Raw genomic sequence first — 22,773 nt, forward strand, 5'->3', positions numbered from 1 at the left:
CGCTTTCTCAAAAGCGCTGACTAAGGTCTATATTTAAAAGCGCTTTCTAAAAGCGCTGTCTAAGGGGGGGTCTTAGACAGCGCTTTCTAAAAGCGCTGTCTAAGACCCCCCTTAGACAGCGCTTTCATTATTTTTTTAGAACATTTTCCGTGTTTTATTTTTATTTTAACCTTAGACAGCGCTTTCTTTTAAAAGCGCTGTCTAAGATGCGCTGTTAAAAAACCTTTTTGGCGTAGTGATATATATATATATATATATATATATATATATATATATATATATATATATATATATATATATATATATATTCATTTGTACACAAATTTTTTAGGGATGGTTTTGGAAACTTTTAATCTCATTTCCATCAACACAATTCTTTATAGATGCGTTTAGAAACAACATTAGGGGTTGCATCTTGAAGATCTGGAATTGGATTCGCCTCTATCATTGGGAAATCACGGTGGATGTTTCTTCACCTTCCTTCTTCTCTTTGTACCTTTCTTGTTGGGGTTTTGTATGTAAGTTTACTTTGATAATATGTATTTTTATTGATCATGGCGTTGTATACGGTCTATTTTATGAATCTATGTCGATGTTATCCTTGTTTACTTGTTTTATCTATTTACTTGTTTTATCTAGATCTAGGATAATCATCTGTCAGATGCTAAACTCGAGGAGAAAATGACGCGTTTCTAAAGCTCATCTCCAAGTTTCCAACCTCTCATTTAAATCATCATTCGACTCTCTAAGAAGGACTATATCATCTGCAAAAAAAGCATGCATCTCAGTGCTAACTCTTGTATGTGTTCCGTGAGTAATTCCAAAATTAAGGTAAAAAGGTAAGGGCTTAGGGTTGAACCTTGATGCAATTGTAATGGGAAAATCCTTTGTCTCATCACCTTGTGTTTGAACACTATTCGATACACCTTTATACATATCTTGGATAGCTCGAATATATGCAATTCTAACCATTTTCTTCTCTAGAGCTTTCCATAAAATTTCTCTAGGCACTCTATCATACGCCTTCTCTAAGTCAATAAAAATTAAGTGCATGTCTTGGTCCATTCGATACTACTCCATCACACGTTGTAATAGATAAATCACTTCCATGGTCTACATTTCCGCATAAAATCAATTTGATTTTTGGTGACTTGAGTCTATTTTTTAAATCTCCGTTCAATCACTCTTTCCCATAGCTTCATGGTATGACTCATAAGTTTAATCCTCTTATAATTTGCATAATTTATATACCTTCATTGTTCTTATAGATTGAAACTAAAGTGCTTCTTCTCCATTCACTTGACATGTATTTTGACCTCATAATTTCATTAAAGAGTTTGGTGAGCCACTCAATACCTCTATCTCTAAGAACTTTTCACACTTCAATAGGTATGTTGTCTGACCAACCACCTTACTATTACTCATTGTTTTCAACCCTTCATTTATCTCATGTTTCTGAATCCAACAATAGTAATTATAGTTTTGATCCTCTTCTCTAATGTTGAGTTTGCTAGAGTTCAATGAAATATCATATCCTTCATTAAATAAATTATAGAAATACGTCAACCTATTGTTTATATCTTTTTCATGAACTACGACTTTACCTTCTTCATCTTTAACACACTTCATTTGATCAAAATATCTAATTTTTATTTCTCTTTACTTAGCAACATGTAACAAAAATAGTATATATTATGCTTAAATAGTCTTTGGTCCCTGTAAGTTGACGTATTTTTTATTTTGATCTCTGTATCTTTTTTTTTGTGTAAGTTCTTATATGTTGAATTCTTTTTTGTTTTAGTCCCCGACGTCAATATTCCGTTACAAAAATGCTGAATTGGTTAACGTTGCTAACATAACATACTTTTTTTTTTTCATTTTTTTAATACCCAATGTTTCCACGTCAACTTTTTTTTATTTTTTTTATTTTTGTTTTGATGTTAAATCCTAAAATGCAAAGTTTAAAAAGTGATGTCCAAAATAGTTAAACTCATGACAATTACATCAATATCATAGTACTTAACTAGACCAACCAACTCATTTGTTTAATTCATTGCAACAAATTTATATATTACATAAACAAAATATTTACTATTTAATTCATTTGTTTAATTCATTAAATATATTGTTGAAATACTAATTAATATATTAATATTTAATAAACTATCTAATATTTCAATTATTAATATTTAATATACTATTTTATTATTAATTAAAATATTAAATAGTAATTGATATGTTTGAAACATTAAATAGTATTTCAAGTATTTAATAAGTATTTCAACTATTTAAATAAGTATTTATCACAATATTATTAAATATTAATAAAATAAACTATTTAATAAACTAAATAATTGAAATATTAAATAATTAAAATATTTAAAAACTAATTATTTAATAAACTAAATAATTGAAATATTTTATAAACTAATTATTCAATAAACTAAATAATTGAAATATTAATAGTTGAAATATTAAATAATTGAAATATTTTATAAACTAATTATTTAATCAACTAAATAATTAAAATATTTTATAAATTAATTATTTAATAAACTAAATAGTTTAAGTAATAATCATTAAAATATTTTATAAACTAATTATTTAATAAATTTATTAATATTTCCAGTATATAAATTTATTCTTAAACTAACTATATAAATAATTAAAATATTTTTTGCATTACTGCAGTATATATAATTGCAATTCATATTTGCAATATATAATTCCGTACCGTACGAAATATATATATATATATATATATATATATATATATATATATATATATATATATATATAATATATATATATATATATATATATATATATATATATATATATATATATATATATATATATATATATATATATATATATATATATATATATATATATTAAAAATATTCAACAATGTGGCATAAGTTTTTGAAAGTCTTTGCTTTTTTTTATTTATCACTCAAGTTATTAAATAATAATTATTATCCTATGTGGAATTCAATAAAAATAAAAAATAAAATAAAAAATCTGTCACGTAAGCAAGTTTACCACATCAATTTTTTTAAAAAGGAAAATCACAAGACAATTTCAACCTATATATTATATATTACCACAAAACTATGAAAAGTATATTTTATTTTAAAAAAATTAAATTAATATTAAATTTCTGAAAATTTTAATTTTAATTTTGTTTTTAAATATTTTAGTTTTAATAAATTACTTATCATTTAATGTTTTTTGTTTATATACAATATTTAATTTTGATTTTTTATATTTTAAATAATATTTTATAAAGATAAATAAATGATTTCATGCTTTACATCTTATTCTGCTGCTTTACTAACTCATCAAATTCAAAATAAAATCTACCTTCTAGAGACATGATATAATAAGTCTCACAAAAAACACTTCAGCTTTTTTTAATTGAATTGTGTTCTAGTAATAAACTTTCAGTTTTTTTTTAAAATTCTTTTCTCTTTTAGAAAATACATTTATCAAAAAAAAAATCTCATTATGTTAATTCTCTAATACTTTTTCTTTAAAAAATATTTATAAATAAATATTATATGATGTAGTCAATATTTGATATTCAGTCAATTATATTTAATTATTACTACAAATTGTTTTAACACCTACTTTAGAGGTCGGCACTAATTTTGCACATTTACCTTATATAACTTCTATAAATTAATACTAATAATCCTCAACTTTCTTCCACTCCTTTCAATACCAATCATGAATAGGTTTGGATTAAACACACAACAATCCTATCTCCCTTTTGTTCTTCTTGTAACCATAGTACTATTTTCATATTCAGTTCAATCCATCAGATTTGAATTATCACATGGTAAAGACGCAAGATGTTTCTCGGAAGATTTAATTAAGAATTCAATGGTAGTTGGACACTACTCAATCGTGAATCAAAACAATGATCAACCATTGCCACCAAACCACACTATCGGTGTTCAGGTATTGAATCAAAAAACATTATGCTAGATATGTGAAGTTGATTATTGAGTTATTATTTGTGATTTAAATGTTGATGTTGATTAGGTGTCTACGCATGGAGTTACGAATGCAATACTTTATCGTGCAGATGAGATTCAATTAGGGCAGTTTGCGTTTACGGCAGATGAGACAGAACAGTACGTGATATGTTTCTTGGGTACAACTGAGGATTCTAAAGGGACGCTGTCTATTGATTTTGATATAAGAAGTGGTGTCACCACATTGGGTAGACCCAATATTGCAAAGAGAAGCAACATTGATGTAAGTTTTTCAAATTTTGTGTGTATATAATATTTTGCAGTTTGTAGCACACTAAAATTGAGAAGAAAATAAATAAAAATATTGGGAAGAGTGAAAAATATGAACGATCCAAAGATGAATCAAGGAGTGGTTTGGTTGGGAATAAATGAGGGTAGGAAAGGGGACGGGAGAAACGGGGAGAGGAAGAAAGTGTTTCATATTTACATATTTTTATTTATTTATTTATTTAAATATAATTTAACTTATTATTAAAATGTTCAAAATTCTATTTTATACAAATTTTGTCTTTCTCTCTCTTTTTTTTATCTTTATCTTTTAATTTATTAATTTGTTTAAGTTTATTTTATTTTATTTTTTAAATTTGATGTTACTTTTTAATTATTAAAATTTTTTTTATAATAATTTTATATTGATTTTATTTTATTTGATAATTTTAATTATATAATATTATTGTTATATTTTTATAAAATATTTTATGATGTTTTTTGAATGAATACTTATATTTCGGTAATGAAATAATTTTAAATTATGAACGTAAATATCATGAAAAATTAGAAGAATAAAAAAATAAATTAGTTTTAAAATATATTTAATCTCTTTGTGAAAATATAATAGTTTGGAAAACATTTTAATTACAAATATGTTTGGTTGAGATGATAGGTAAGATATTTTAAAACTAATTTTTCTTTTATTTTTGTAATTTTATCATAATTACTGTTCATAATAATATAAGTATTCTCTAATATCATAAAATATTTATGAAAACATACAAATAATAATATAAAATTTTATTTTTTTTATCAAATATAATAAAATCTAAAAAAAGTTATTATATAAAGCCTATTAACATAACTAAAAAGTGACATCAAAATTAAGAAATAATTATAATAATATGAGATTGACTTTGAGGTAGGAGTAAGTTTTTAGGCGGAAAAAATAAAACCCCAACATAAAAAAAAAAATAGAAGAGAAATAAGATAGAAAATCCAAAAATTCGATATTTGTTTAGAGATAAATTAAAATTTTTATAAAAGAAAATTGAGATTAATTTCCTAAATATAATAAATTTTAGCATCCATTGAGGGACAGAAAACCATTCTACAATGGATTTTGATTCTCTCTTAAAACATTGAACCAAACAAATTATAAAGGTAAGTTTGATTGGGTAAATGGAGGGTAAGGGGAGAAGTGAAAATATATTAACATTATTAGATGTATTTTGTTCAATTTTTAGAAAGAGGAAGGAGCAAAATCCTTTTTTGAACTATTTTTGCTTCTCCAATTTTGAGAGATGTGGAGAAAAGGGGAGGTGTTTTATATTTTCTCCCCTTCTCTCTAAAAACTCTCAACCAAACAAATTATAAGGGTCCATTTGATCGGGTAAATGGAGGGGAGGGGGAGAAGCGAAAATATTTAATATTATTAGATGTATTTTGTTCAATTTTTAGAAAGAGGAAGGAGCAAAACCCTTTTTTTTAGCTACTTTTTGTTTCTCCAGTTTTGAGAGATTTGGAGAAAAGTGGAGGTATTTTATATTAATTATAATAATTATATTACATATTATTCTTATTTATCTATTTACATATAAACTTAATTTATTAAAATGTTAAGATTTTTTTTTTTTTAAAATTATCTCTCTTACTTTTTTTAATATTTTACTTTTATTATTCATTGGATTTGGATGTGTTTAAATTTATTATTAATTTTTAATTGTTTGTGTTACTTTTTAAATATCTTAACATATTTTTTTATAATATATTTTTTAGATTTTATTGTATTCGATAATCTTTTTAAATTGTATATCATTATCATTACATTTTTCTTTTAATATGTATAAATTTGTTTATTTTGTTCTCTAATTAAATACTTATATTTTATTAATAAATTTGTATTTGAATTATCTTTTATTTTATTCTCTGATTGAACATTTATATTTGTGTTGAATTATAAACGAAAAGTAAAAATTACAAGAATAAAAAAAAGTAAATTATCTCCTATATGAATCAAATATATTTTTAACTAAAATTCCTCTCACCCTCTTTCATATTTTAAATCAAATTAAAATCCTTTCACTCCCTTTCCTTCCCTCCCCTTAATTTGATAAAAACAATTAATTATCTTAACATTTTGTTTATAATATTTGTTTGATAGATTTTATTTTATTCAATTATCTTTTTAAATTATATATCATTATCATTACATTTTATTTTGATATATATATATATATATATATATATATATATATATATATATATATATATATATATATATATATATATATATATATATATATATATATATATATATATATATTCTTAACTTTTATTAATATATAATATTGTATAGAACTTTGGGAGGAGGGGATGTATTATACAAATATAGAATGAGTAAATAATTATTTGATCTATCAATATTTTTATTATTGTATTCTTTGAATATAACCAAATTGCAAATTCTTTTTTTTATTTTAAATTTTATGAATTAAATTAATTAACGAAAAATAAATAATTGATATGAATAATGAAAAGATATTTAAGAATCAAACTAACTAGTTTAAAAGACATTTGAGTACAAATTTACAATTTCAACCCATTATAAAATTGTTTTATTAATAGGGATAAGAATAGGTCAGACCAATTAATAGGAGACTATTGTCTAACCTATACAGATCCAGACTAGGTCAATTTTTTTTAAATAGAAAAAATTTAGACTTGTTTATAAATCTATTTAGCTAAAACGTCCCGATCACCGACTATAAAAAAACTTTTTAAGTCTTTTAGGTCGACTTATTTAAATAAACATGGAGAACTTTATAATATTTATATTGTATTTTATACTTGGAATTAAAATATGAAAATAAAGCTTAGTTATCTTAAAGAATTTATGAAAATAAGTTTAAAAAATATGTTATAAGTTGTTTTCATAAGTTCTCTTAAACAAGTAGTATCACAAAATTTATGTTTATAGGTAAACTCAAATTACTCAATGAAAATTAAATCTTTATTCTCATTGATATTTTAATTTATTAGTCATCAACATTGAGTTAAGAGTGATACACAGGTGAGAGAAACATCACATATTCATTTAAAATCTTAACCTAATAAATATGTGAATTCTCCCACTTATAAATGTTCAAGTTGTTACATTTATAAGCAATACGGGACTTCAATTCACATTTAACTTATTATTCTTAACAAAAATATGCATATGATGGGCTACAAGCCTTAAAATAAGTCTATGAAATGATACATGTTAGACTTAAATTTTGAATTTTTTTAAAACTTAAGTTTGACAAAGATTAACTTGACCCAACCTATTCTCATTCCTAGTCACCAATGTGTTGGACATTAAAGTAAATTTAGGGACGGATCATTTTCAACGTTTCTAATAACATTTTAGAAAAAAATACTAATAACATTTTTTAACTAATTTAACTAATATAATAACCTTTTTTAACTAATTTTCTTTTTTATGTTTTAGAATACAAAATTATTTAATAAACTAACATTTTAATTTAATTTAATATGTTTTTAATTGATAATAAATTCAACTTATTTTTATTTTTTATAAGATTTTGTTAAGTTTAAAATTTAAAAAATAAATAAATTATTAAACATTTTCGTTAAGTATAGTTCTATATTTTTTAAAAGTCTAAGACATTGTCTTGGTAACCTTACCCTAAGTAGTTTTGTGTGTCACATATCCATAAACTAAATTAAATGTATAATCAATAGAGTTTAAGAAATTGTAATATTGTCATTGTTAATGCAACCCAATTTTACTGTTATATTATATTATTGTAATAATTTTATTATAGGATCTCATTTTTTTATTTCAAGATTTTATAATTATTACATAGACATAATCTTTGTGAAAATTTGTGTCATAAAAAAAATATGGATTGATTTGATTTTCTTAACATTTGACAGAGAATGGTATATGAGGTACAAATGTTACATGAAACTGCATTATCTATTAAAGATGAGATGTCTTATCTTCTCCAACGGTAAGTGTGTAGATTTGTTTGTCTATTTTTAATTATTAATTCAATTTTTAGGCCTATGATTCTTACTTTATTTTTTCCATTTTTTCCCTCAGAAATACAGAAATGTTGGAGCTCAACTGGATAACTGATAATAGAATGTTCTTGTGGATTTTCGTTTCATATTTTGTCACCTTCTCAGTAACAGGGTTACAACTATGGCACTTGAGGGCTTTTCTTCGGAAAAAGAAAATTATATAACTCTTTTGATTATTCATAAATTATACTGTACATCTTAATTGTCTTATGTGCTCAATAAAATATACTTGTCTCAATGTATTAGACAAGCATAAATGAAGTATTTTGTATTAGTATGAGAAATAATATGTTGGGTATTGGTACGTAATACCTAGCTCATTTTCCATAATTGTTGATATTATTAAATTAGATATTTTAAATTTTAAATTTTAAATTAAAATTAAAAAATAACAATTTGGACAAGAAATATAAGGAAAATAGGTGTTATTGGCAGTGTGATAGATTGTAGCTACGGCAAAAATTTAGATCTATGTTGCTAAGAAAAAAAAGCTTTTTTTTAGCAAAAGCAACAATCTCCAAAATGCCTTTGCAGCCTCCCTTCGGCATATACGACTTTTATAAGTGATTTAGAAAATGTTCCAAATGAATGAAAGATCAAAAACCTGCGGAGAATAAGAAAATCAGCATAGCAACCGCATTTCTGACCAATAAATTGTCAGCATCTCTTCACCATTTAAAGGAATCCACACTTATGGATTATGGATTAGGCGGTATATATTCAATAAAGAATTCCGCAAATATTCAAGCTCCAATTCTGCAACTCCAATACCATGATCCTGCACAAAAAATAGGTTTCATCTCCATCCAACATTTATCCAACTCCCCTGTCATGAACAAAGGTTCGATTGGGCTGCACACAGTCAAACAAAGTAGGATATTCAACACAAAAAGGAGTTGTTCCAAACCATTTGAGGCGCCAAAAGTAAATAGAAAAACAACTTCTTATTTTTCCGGCGATACTATTCCCAAACCAATTGACATCAAGTACCGAGAGCTAATCTCAAGTCCCTCCATCAAAGAGATGACTTCTTGTCATTCATTAACCAAAAGGGATCCATAATAAATCATTTAGAGTCTCCTTATTTGAACGCAATCAAAGAACTCCAATCTGAACCCTTATCCGATAAAATCCGCCATCCTTTTTACTCAGGAGAGCTCTATTGAACACTTCAACCTCCGTTATTCTCACATCTCCTTCATAGTTCGGTTTGCGAACTGTATCTATTGAACACTTCAACCTCCCTTATTCCTACATCTCCTTCATAGTTCGGTTTACGAACTGTATCTCTTCTTTTCTTCACCAATCCACATGAATGATCTCTGGATATTAGTAATTTCTTCATTCGCCGACTTTGGAGCCCTGTAAAAAGATGAGCCATGTAGATCGATTTTAGCAAAAACTATTTTGTCACAATCAATGAAAAACATTACTTACCCAATACAGATAGAGGAATGAACGTTTGTATCACACCGAATGAATTTCTACATATCAATATTTACGGGAAAATACCACTTATCTCACTCACACATATGTGGATGAGGCGTTGTTTTGTATTCTCTCGAGACGAAACATCTTTCATGTAAAAAAGAGTTTGAAGGTTATGCCAAGAGGAAAAATGGTTTGGATGTGTTGGATTATTTTTAGGCGAACAAAGAATAATCGAGCGATGAAGTGTAAGCCAACCACTCGATTATTCTCGGAGCAGGAAAGTGTAAACCTCCCATTCCTTTTCCGTCCAAGTTTTTTTTGAGAAAATTATTAGCGGAAGACGAATACTCGAGTAATATAGCGTAAGCCGATCATTCAACCATTCAAGGAGCAGGAAAGTGTAAACTTCTCATTCCCTTTTCGTCCAAGTTTGGATCAAGCAGTATGGCGTAAGTCAATCATTGGATCATTCGAGGAGAGGGAAAGTGCAAACCTCCAATTCCTATTTCAACTGGTTTTTATTAAAAAAAAGGTTTTAAGCGATTCAAATAAGCGGAAAAGAAAAACTCGATGTTGATCAAAGGTTTATCGTGTTAGTGAAAAATGATTGGTGGAATGGTTTGACTTAGTTTTGAAAATGCTTTGAAGTTGGTTAAAGAAAAAATAAAAGAGTGAGAATTGTAACACAAGATCGTGATTGCATCGCGGAGGGCGTGAATTCTAGCGTAATGAAGTGAACTCTAGCGTGAAGCGTAAGCTAACCCCACAAAGTAAATCGAAACGCAATATTGTACAAAGTAAGCAACAAAGTAAGAGGATAGAAGTTCATACAACATATTTACAACACCCATTCATCACAATTGAATTGAAAAAGTAAAGAAAATTGAAGTGCACTTATTAGGATCATAACGCGAGTACGGGAATCGATGTCGTGTAATGCGAAGACGTGCAATGCAAAGCTACCATAAATAGGATTCAAATTCGATTTAAATGTAACAATGTTGGATCCTTGTATCTTAACACAAATCAAATTTCAATTTGCTAACGCACAATGCACTCATTGTCGCAATGCGAAAAACAACCGGCGGGAAAAAGCAAGCAAACAGAGCCGCCACCGTGCGTTATTTATCCCAAAGGAGGGAAAGGAAACGCTCGAAGTAAACCTGGAAAGGAAATGGTCTTACGACCGGAGATGCAAGGATCGGGAGTCGGTTACGCAAGGGGAAGGTATTAGCATCCCCTCACGTCCGTCGTACTCGACGGGATCCACGCTCAGAAGAATAGAATAAGGTTGCTAAATAACTGCTCAAAAAGAATGCACGCACACTGGAATCAAACACAGATGGAGGAAGACGGAGGAAGGTGACTCGACAGGATATCGCATCCTGGGCCTACGTAGTTTGTCAGAAACAAACATCAGAGTCGACGTAGTTCGGGGATATGGGAAACGGCTGGCTAGGATATCGCATCCTATGCCTACGTATCTCATCTGGAATGAGAATCAGAGCTACCGTAGTTCGGCTAACGCCCGCCGAAACAAACACAACATAAAGACGCTGAGACGTCAAAGCAAACACGCAAATGGAAACAGACTGCCAATGACTGGCCTTACGTCCGACTCCAAACAACAAACCCAAACAAGGAAACCGAATGCCAATCGCTGGACTTACATCAGACTCCAAGCACACAAACAAACACAAACAAGGAAACCAAATGCCAATCGCTGGACTTACATCAGACTCCACACAAACAAACACCCAAACGGGAAACCGAATGCCAATCGCTGGACTTACATCAGACTCCACACCTACTCACAAGAGGGTATCAAACAGACAAGCTAATAGGGAGTCTGGAACTCGAGCCTAATAACTGTCAAGCAAACACACACAAAAAGAAAAAAGGGTGCCCGGAGAGATCTCGCACGATCTCCTGCCTACGTACCTCATCTGGTATGAGGATCAGGGCGACGTAGTTCCCCTTAACAGGGGAGAAACTTTCTCCTAACCAGAAACCGGGAAAAAACAAACTAATAGGGAGACTGACTCGAGCCTAAAAGTTGTCATGCAATCCACAATAGTCCTAGGTTGAGGTTTCTAACATAACCTAACTCGCAAAGGAAGCAAGTTGAAACAGCAAATAAACAGCAAATAAGCAATCACAAGAGAGCAAGCACATACACTATATGCAAACAAGTGGCTCATACAAGGTTGGGCTTTAGTCAAGGGGTCAAATCAACCTCGACAAACAAGCCGGTTCTGTTATGGGTGTTTTGAGCTATTAACCCTAACATTGAGAGTTAAGGTGAAGCAGATGAAAAGGTAATGAGGGTAAGACCTCATAGCTCTTATCCCTGGCCTAGGAGAGCTTGAATCAATGAAGGTGTGGGAGTCCAGAATGTGGGACTCTATTCCACAATGACTGACTCTATATACAAGGATCTTGGTTGTTTATTCAAAATGCATCAGCACGTAGTGCGAGCAAGATGAAAGACTCAACTGAATAGCAGGGGATGGATTGCACATCCCTTCTATCTGCCAATGCCTCTTCACTTAGGAGGTCTTTACATGTACAAGGCACACGGATAAACAAGCACAAACATTGCCTCTTAAGGAGGGCTTCAGACAGGTGCCTGCCAAAAACAGCAGGTCTTCCAGACTACATGGAGAAAAGGAAGTTACCTAAGTGGTATGCCAACCACAAGTAAAGCAACTCAAACAATGAGTTAAAGCGGCTAAAGTACATGTGTAAACAACCAACCAATCAGTACTATGTTCAGACAAACAACCAACAGACAAACAACAGTCAGACAACCAATATACACAACATGCAAGCTTTATGTGCAAGCATTCAAATTGTTTCATCCTCTCAAATGACCTGCAAACAGCAAGGGTTAGTGGACAAAGTAAATAACAACACTCAAATGATGAGGCAACATCAACCATGGAGATTGGATGCTTGGTCCTGAAATACACAGCTCAAATGTGAGTTCAAACCCCTAGGGCAAAGCCTAGGGTCAAAAGTGAGGAAAAAAGTCAAAACAGCAATCAAAACTCAACATATAGCATATTTAATCCATCATGAACATGTCCTAAAAAGGACCAAGTCAAAAGCACTAAGCAAGGTCATCTCATGAGCAAGTTATGGCAAGACACACAACATGATCATCAATTGGACATACAAAGAGAGAAAATACACATTAAATCAGAAATGACCCAAACAATTCTGGAAATTTTTATGAGCAATCAACATATCAAACACAATCATCATGCCAAAAATTATAAACAGAGGAGCTCAATTGGCAAGGTAATGAAAATGGAGAAGATCAACATCAAATTGTGTGACATACATTGTCACACCATATTAGCATGTGCCTAAAACAGAAATGAAAAATTCTAAATATGCACAACCAAGCCTCAAAAATCACACAACATGTTGAGAACCAGCACACAAAATTTCATGTCAAGTGGATCATTATTGAGCATTTCACAATAAGATGAATGAAACATGTCACATATGCATACCTGTTCAAAGAGTCTAGCACAATTAAAATTCCAGCCATGCACAATTTCAGAAATCCACATAAAAAAATAGAAGACATATCAAGGATCAAGTAGAAAAAAATCTGGAATTAATTGGACCATTATTCAATTTTTGGTGATTTTTTGAATGTCATGGATAAGATGAAATAAACATTGAAATATCATGAAAATAATAAAAAGAATTGAATAAAATGGCAATGCATCAGCCGGATTCGAACCGTGCGCCTCAAAACGCTCCGTTTCAATAATTGACGTGGAAGCCACATCAACAGTCAAGGTTGGCGTGGAAGCGGTCAAATGGATATGGACCAATGAATTGGCCACTGGATGCACACGCAAGCGCTTGGTCAGCATGAATTAAAAAAAACATGAAAATAGAGGGAATCGAACACGCGCTTGCAACTTGAATGGCGCTTCTACACTAATATTTGCATGGACGAACCAGTAAACCCTAGGCCTGTACAGGCAGGGCGGCGCACAGTGGAAACCACCGTCTTCTTCATGAAGACGGTGGATGAACAGTAACAATCCACAATTTTTTTTCCAGATTTGGCCAAAACTTATATCAATCAAAAGCTCGTGACATGTACAACAAGAATCCAGCATCAATTCATGTTAATTCATCACATACATTGCAAATCGAAACAAAACATTTTGATGTACAAAACTTCAATCAAGCATATCTCAGCCAATAAGCCACCATTTCACAGGAAATTTCCATCAGCATAATCAGCAAGCAAGGATCTACACTATCATGGCAATAGTTTTGAGAATTAGGAGCTTCGAAAAACCTACCTCTTGAAGATCAACTTCTGGAATCAGCAATTTCAAGGCTGACAAGCTTCAAATCCACTCCTCTATCACTGTTATGAATCTTTATGAAGAAATTGGAGCTTGTAGTGACTTAGATCTTGCTCAAATAACAATTTCCATGTTCCTTGTTCTTGAGCTTGCTATGCTTAATTTCTGCTCGAATTCACTGATCAAAGGCTTGATCTACACCAAATCAATATCACAGAACAAGAATATGGAAGAAAATCAAAGGCTTATGTGGAAGAAATTTGAATTTAGATTGGGAGAAAATTTTGGAGGGAAGAGGATTTTAGATCTAGAAATGGTGAAAAATCCTCAAATTCTGTTATGCTTTTGTATTTATATGATCTCCTAATCATGCTGAAAAACTTAATTAAGCTTGGTTAATTGTGATTAGCAAAAACAAGGTGTGTGACCAAAAAATGAAAATTGGTGGTGCATGGCAAATGCATACGTGAACAGTACCAAATGCATGGTCAAATTCACTCAAAATCATTTTATCAACACAATGACAATGGTATTTTGTCCATACAATGCACCAATTTTGAATTTGTAAATTTCCCTCCAAAATAAGCATGAAAGAACAAATGATCATATGATGCAATTTCAAGCAATGTAATGAATGATTTGGAAATTTCATGTCATGACAAGCAAAATGCAAGAAGAGGCACTAAATTTGGAGTTATGAGTCAAAAGTTATGCCCTTTTGAAGTTTCGAGCACACTTGGCAATGATTTAATCATATCTCCTCAACCATTCATCATAAACTCATGATCTTGGACTTTTTGGAAATAGTAGAGAAAGATATTCAACTTTCATGTTGGACAAAATTTCATTTGAAGCTTCTTTGGTGATGTAAGATCAAGTTGAATTTGAACCAAAAACTTTCCATTTTTGGAAACTTTCAATTACAGGTCACTTTCCATTTTTGGAAACTTTTGATCTGACCTCAAATTCTTCAAGATATGCATTTGACATGATGAATAAGCCTCTTTAGGACATGAATGAAGGATCTCAAACCATTTCTCCACCTCATAGCCCTCAGTTGACTTTCTGTTGACTTTTTGTTTGACAGATGACTTAGAAGTGCTCTAATCAGCTTGAGCCTCAACCACTTGAGGAATTGGCTCCAAAATGAAACCCTATCTCAAATAAGCCCAAGATAATGACCATATGATCTCCATCCAAAAAATAAACCCCATCTCTTTGAAAATTCCTGATTGGAAGAATGGCACTGATTAGGGTTGACCAGAGGTCAAAACCCTAATCTCAAGGAACACGGGCATGAATTCTGAAACCTTGAGGATGAAAAAACCATGATGATGATGATGACATGTCCTTACCAACAAGATAATACTCAACCTCCTTGAGGAACCAAGAAAATCCTAATTGAAGCACAAACCCTCAGATGGTTGATGATCAATTCAATAAGACCCTCAGGCTTGAATCTTTCAACCTCTCTATCTTCTGAGAAAGACTTAGGAGGATGACTTGTCTTATTTCAAATGATATGCAATATGTACATGCCTAATGCCCTAAAATATGAAATGCAATATGCTAAACTAGTCCCAAGAGAGGAGCGCAAATTTTGAGGTGTTACAGCTGCCCCTATTCAATCCACTGTGAACCTGTCGATATGAACAGCCTCGGCTTTCAGATGATCAGGGTGAAGAGTGATTGAATACCAAGAACAGACGAACAATTTACACTCCACGGGAAAATAATTAACAATGCATGTCAGAATCGGCAAAGATGCGATCTCAAAAGAAGAATCCGTCTGGTACAGTGAAAGTCGGCCTGAACGCCGAAAAGAAATATTGATATGGATATGAGTACCAAAATAAATGGTAACACAGGAACCACCATGGCCTGAGCGCCGCACATCGGTCTGAATACTGAGCATCGGAATATGAGAGTATTAATGTCGGTCTGAACACCGGGAGATTGACCTGAATGCCCGAAAAACTGACCTGAATGCCATTTCGGTCTGAATACCACTCTGGTCTGGATACCCCTTCGGTCTGGATACCACTTCGGCCTGAATACCGGAAAATTGGCCTGAGTTCCACAAGTACTTCGACCTGATCGTCGGAAACCTCTTCGATCTGAAAATCGGAAACTGGGCCTGAGTGCCACAAATGCGTCGACCTGATCGTCGGAAACTTCTTCGATCTGAAAATCGGAAACTGGGCCTGAGTGCCACAAGTGCGTCGACCTGATCGTCGAGAACTTCTTCGATCTGGAAATCGGAAACTGGCCTGGGTGCCACAAGTGCGTCAACCTGATCGTCGGAAACTTCTTCGATCTGGAATTTGGAAACTGGCCTGGGTGCCACAAGTGCGTCGACCTGATCGTCGAAAACTTCTTCGATCTGGAAATCAGAAACTGGCCTGGGTGCCACAAGTGCGTCGACCTGATCGTCGGAAACTTCTTCGATCTGGAAATCGGAAACTGGCCTGGGTGCCACAAGTGCGTCGACCTGATCGTCGGAAACTTCTTCGATCTGGAAATCAGAAACTGGCCTGGGTGCCACAAGTGCGTCGACCTGATCGTCGGAAACTTCTTCGATCTGGAAATCGGAAAATCTCATGCCGGTCAGCATCGGCAGAAACAAGGAAAAGTAAAGAATGAGGCAGCACGTGGGCCAACGACTTATGCTGGGAATAATAAGCCATGAGCATGCCATCCCTACTTAATCCACTATGAACGAACCATTTGCGCTCAGTTGGGGATTACTCTCTTTCTTCTTTTTTGCTTTTCTTGAACCCCGAAACTTCTCTTGATATTTTTATTATTTCCATCTCTGCCCGACAGAAACTCTTCCTCCAATATCGCACTACTGGGGAATATTATTGATCTGACATCATGATGATAAACTCCTCAGAGTAACATCTTCACCATCTGGCGACACCAATCCTCAAACAGTAACCACGACTTGAGACTAGTTTATGCTTGCAATGCTTATGCATGATTTGTTTCAGCGTAACGCTCCATAATCATGGAAATTCTACGCAATTAGGTATGTAATATGCTATGCTTATCTACATGATGAATGCATAAAAAGTATCTCCCTCAAGGGACTCTTCTGGGGAGATCGAGGCACTTTGCTGAGGAACTTGACAACACTCCAATCTCCACCCTGCTGGGGAATAACACTGCTGCTGGGGAAAGGACCACCCTCAATAGGGATGACCTCCGCTGAACCCAATCCGCTTGGGGACCTCGCTGGGAAAGAAACCACCAACACACTCTGCGGGGAAAACAACAATCTTTGACTTGCTGGGGGAAACTAACAAGCTCCGCCGTGCCAGGGGAAACAACTACCAACAGACACCTCTACTGGGGAAATAGCAACCTTCAGGCCTGGCTGCTGAGGAAATACCAGTCTCGAAACTGCTGGGGAGATAACAATCCCGACTCTGTTAGGGAAGACACAAACCTTGAATCTGGTGGGGAGGTAGCAATCCCGACTCTGCTTGGGGAAATAAGGAAAGTATGGCACAGAACACCCGTCGACTCGTCGAACCCTGGTATTCAACATCTAAATCCAGTGTCAACTTTCCACTTTTGAGAGCTCCTAGACTCGTCTGGACTTTTCTGATTCATCACCTTGTATTCCCGACTTCTCCGTACTCCACGGAGATCGAACTTCCTGGATTCGTACAAACTTTCCAGTCCTCAGACTTTGAAGAGTCTTCTTGATTAATCTTCCAGGATCGTCGCACGTTTTTCGTTGTCTTTTCACCATTCTTCAATCCTCTTGTCCCTGACTGGACTCCACGGGGATCTTTTGTCAAAAGCTCCACATCATAACCTGCAAGTGAGTGAAAATATCTAACAACACCTGCAAAAGAGATCGTTAGATAAAAACGTGCCCCAGGCGTGCCAAGATTTCAACACCTGGGTCACTCAACCTTCCGAATAAGATTTCAAGTTTTCAATCTTATAAACATGCATTGGAAGGGATCTCCATGTCTCAAAATGCAAAGATTCTTTATCAAAATAAACGAATGTTTTTGCAATCAAAGCGGTAATGAAAACAAAAACAAAATTATTTGACTGAATATGCATTTTATTGATTGAAAAAGGTGTGGCTCAAAACTGAGCGATACACAGGAAGCAATTCCTGAAAAGAGGTAATTGCGCACAAAAGGAAAAATCTATTCTAATGGCAATGTGAACCCGTGACCTCATCGAGTTCCAACTCGGTTACACCCCTTATGTCCTCAAGACTCTCCGTGCTTACTGCCTTCTGAACAAGACGCCTTCGGCTGATCTCTGTCGGGGATTATCCTGGTGTCATAACCAAAACACAAACGATCATGCTAGACGCAGTTGTTCGTTTCAATCCCTCTTTTGCCTGGACCGTCCTTTCGGGTTTTCAGTCCACCGGGATACCCTTTTTTGCCCAAGCCGCCTTTTCAGGTTTTCAACTTGCCGGGTGTACAGTTTTTTTTCTCTTTTTATCCCTAATTTTTGCCCGAACCTTTTCATCATTTTTTTTTTCGGTTCGCCAGGATGCCCATTTTTTCCTGGACTATTTTATTCTTTTCGTCCAGCGGGTCTCTTATACAAAGTATTTTTTAACTGCGTCCGCATTCACAGGGGATGGAAAATCCTCGCCATCCATGGTCGTCAACAACAAGGCTCCACCAGAGAAAACCTTCTTGACCATGAATGGACCTTCATAGTTAGGTGTCCACTTGCCCCTACGATCGTTCTGAGGAGGAAGGATCCTTTTCAGCACCATATCTCCCCCATGATACACCCGAGGTCGTACCTTTCGGTCGAAAGCACGCTTCATCCGCTGCTGGTACAACTGCCCATGACAGATGGCCGCCAACCTCTTCTCCTCAATCAGGCTCAACTCTTCGTACCGAGTCCTTACCCATTCAGCCTCTTGCAATTTCACGTCCATCAGGACTCTCAACGATGGAATCTGAACCTCAACCGGTAGCACGACTTCCATCCCATACACAAGAGAGAAAGGCGTTGCCCCAGTAGACGTACGCACCGAGGTACGATACCCATGCAATGCAAACGGCAACATCTCATGCCAGTCTTTATAGGTCACGACCATTTTCTGCACAATCTTCTTAATATTCTTATTGGCTGCCTCGACCGCCCCATTCATCTTCGGACGATAAGGAGAAGAATTGTGATGCTCGATCTTGAATTCCCGGCACAGTTCTGCCATCATCTTGTTGTTGAGATTAGAACCATTATCAGTAATGATTCTTTCGGGAACCCCATATCTGCAAATGATATCTCTTTTCAGGAACCTGGCAACGACCTGCTCCGTCACATTCGCATAAGAGGCTACTTCCACCCACTTGGTGAAGTAATCAATAGCCACTAATATGAACCGGTGCCCATTCGAAGCCGTAGGCTCAATCTTTCCGATCATATCAATGCCCCACATAGCAAACGGCCACGGAGACAACATTAAACTCAACGGATTTGGAGGCACGTGCACCTTATCAGCATAAATCTGGCATTTATGACATTTCCGCACGAAATTGAAACATTGGGCCTCCATTGTCATCCAATAATAACCAGCCCGCAGCAACTTCTTCACCATCGCATTTCCACTAGCATGGGTACCGAACGACCCCTCATGCACCTCTTTCATCAATTGGCTTGCTTCTTTATCATCAACACATCTGAGCAAGACCCAATCAAAATTCCGCTTGTACAGAACCCCATCCTTGTTCAAATAGAACACCATGGCCAACCTCCTCAGAGTCTTTCGGTCCTTCTTGGATGCTCCCTCAGGATACTTTTGGGTTTCTAGATAGCGTTTGATATCAAAATACCACGGCTTCTCATCATCAGGTGCTGTGTCAACAGCAAACACATAAGCCGGTCTATCCAGACGTCCCACCTCAACACTAGGGAATTGATTCCACCACTGCACCTTAATCAAGGCAGCCAGAGTAGCCAAAGCATCTGCTAACGGATTCTCTTCTCTCGGTACATGGTGTAATTCCACCTTGGTGAAAAACGTCAACAATCTCCTCGTATAATCCCGGTATGGAATTAAATGAGATTGATGCGTATACCATTTTCTGTTAACCTGATTCACAACCAAAGCTGAATCTCCATATATAACAAGGTTCTTGATCCGCAAATCAATCGCCTCTTCGATCCCCAAGATACAAGCTTCATATTCAGCCACGTTGTTGGTACACTCAAATGTTAGTCGGGCAGCAAAAGGAATATGAGATCCTTTCGGCGTAACCAAAACAGCACCAACTCCGCTACCATTCACGTTAACGGCCCCATCAAACATCAAAATCCATTCGGATTCAAGGTCAGGCCCCTCCTCCGGGATCGGTTCCTCACAATCTTTCGATTTGAGAAACATGATGTCCTCATCAGGGAATTCAAACTTCATCGGTTGATAATCCTCAATGGGTTGCTGGGGGAGGTAATCAGACAATACACTCCCCTTGATTGCTTTCTGAGAGGTATACTGTATATCATATTCGGTCAAAATCATTTGCCATCTCGCAACCCGTCCGGTCAATGCTGGCTTCTCAAAGATATACTTGATTGGATCCATCTTGGAAATCAACAAAGTGGTATGAACCAGCATATACTGTCTCAGTCGGCGAGCAACCCATACCAAAGCACAACAAGCTTTCTCGAGCAATGAATATCTTGTTTCACAGTCGGTAAACTTTTTGCTAAGGTAGTATATAGCATGCTCTTTTCGACCAGACTCGTCATGCTGCCCCAATACACACCCCACAGACCCCTCAAGGACCGTCAAGTACAGAATTAACGGTCGTCCCTCCACAGGAGGCATCAGAATCGGAGGCTCTGGCAAATATTCTTTTATCTTTTCAAATGCCGCTTGGCAATCGTTATTCCACCTGACCGTTTGATCTTTTCTCAACAACTTGAATATCAGTTCACATGTGGCTGTTAGATGAGATATGAACCGTGAAATGTAGTTCAATCTACCTAAGAAACCACGAACTTCTTTTTCTGTTCTCGGCTCAGGCATTTCTCGTATTGCTTTTACTTTATCAGGATCAACCTCGATTCCTCTTTCACTTACAATGAACCCCAGCAATTTACCGGATCGCACCCCGAAAGTGCACTTATTCGGATTCAACCTCAGTCTGAACTGTCTCAACCGGTCAAACAACTTGGCCAGATCTACCAGATGCCCCTCTTCTGTTTGGGACTTTGCTATCATGTCATCAACATAGCATTCGATTTCATGATGAATCATATCATGAAACAAAGTCACCATGGCTCTCTGATAAGTAGCACCGGTGTTCTTGAGACCAAATGGCATCACCTTATAGCAAAAAGTGCCCCACGGTGTGATGAACGTTGTTTTCTCTATATCATCTGGCGACATTTTGATTTGATTATAGCCAGAAAAGCCATCCATGAAGGAAAACACCGAGAACTGAGCTGTATTGTCTACCAACACGTCAATGTGAGGTAATGGGAAATCATCCTTCGGGCTAGCTCTGTTCAAATCCCGGTAGTCCACACACATTCTCACCTTCCCATCCTTCTTCGGCACCGGCATAATATTCGCGACCCAAGGCGGATAATTAGTGACAGCGAGGAACCCAGCATCCAACTGCTTCTGGACCTCCTCTTTGATTTTCATGGCCATCTCGGGTCGAGTTCTGCGCAACTTCTGCTTCACTGGAGGACAATATGCTCTCAACGGTAGCTTGTGCACCACAATATCGGTATCCAACCCTGGCATATCTTGATAAGACCAGGCGAAGATATCAACACACTCCTTCAACAAGGCTACCATTCTGTTCTTAACATTCGCCTCCAAAGCAGCCCCAACTTTCACTTCCTTTCTGACCTCGTCGGTACCCAGATTCACAATCTCAACTTGCTCCTCATGCGGCTGAATCACCTTCTCCTCTTGTTTTAACAACCTGGCTAATTCCTCGGGCAGTTCACAATCATCTTCGCCTTCTTCTTCGGCATGATAGATCGGATTGTCGAAGTCATATGAGGGTGTAACAGGATTGTTATCAATGAGATCCGGCGAATGATCGCATCTGCATGAATGTTGATTCATGCATTGCTTTAGAACCGGAGCGAGACAAATTGAAAAAGAAAATGAAAACATTGCCATTTTAGTTTTGTTTTTATTAAACTGCAAAAATAAATGAAAGACAAGGAACACCGCTTTTAATGAAAAACATCCTTTTTATTTATGACGCAAATTTTGCAAAATGAAACACATGAGGTGGCCCTTACAATTAACCATTACGTTTCAGGCAAAACGTATGGTTTTCATGCAGACAGAATTGAAAAACAAGAAATATTACTCTTCACGTAGAGTGACAGTGATGATCTTTTCGGCCTTCCAGTTCTGGATCTCCATCCCTGGTACGCACAGTTTTATCCATTGATCAAGCTCACAGTCACTGTCGACCTCCTCACCCACCATACAAATGTGATATGGATCCAGCATTCCAGCACTGGTGAACGTGAATGTTTGGCGACGACCCTTATTCTGCCCAAACGAACCTCGGCCCGGCTGATAACCAACCCCAAATCTGTCTTTCTTGGCGGCGATGTCCATCATCTTCCCCAAACCAGGAGCTTCTCCATTCTTCACCACCTCAACAGCCTGTTTGTACGAAGAAATG

At 34.8% G+C, this 22,773-nt stretch overlaps 1 protein-coding gene across 1 annotated transcript; it reads left to right on the forward strand.

Moving 5' to 3' along the window:
- The first annotated feature begins 3,694 nt into the window (after positions 1–3,694).
- Positions 3,695–8,675, forward strand: LOC127121450 (transmembrane emp24 domain-containing protein p24delta7). Its single transcript, XM_051051937.1, has 4 exons — positions 3,695–3,966; positions 4,051–4,266; positions 8,196–8,272; positions 8,365–8,675. Exons 1-4 carry the CDS (start codon positions 3,733–3,735, stop codon positions 8,507–8,509), a joined length of 672 nt encoding a protein of 223 aa, XP_050907894.1. The 5' UTR covers positions 3,695–3,732; the 3' UTR covers positions 8,510–8,675.
- The last annotated feature ends 14,098 nt before the right edge of the window (positions 8,676–22,773 follow it).

Source organism: Lathyrus oleraceus, chromosome 2 (genome assembly GCF_024323335.1).
Source record: "Lathyrus oleraceus cultivar Zhongwan6 chromosome 2, CAAS_Psat_ZW6_1.0, whole genome shotgun sequence".
Classification (NCBI taxonomy): Eukaryota; Viridiplantae; Streptophyta; class Magnoliopsida; order Fabales; family Fabaceae; genus Lathyrus; species Lathyrus oleraceus.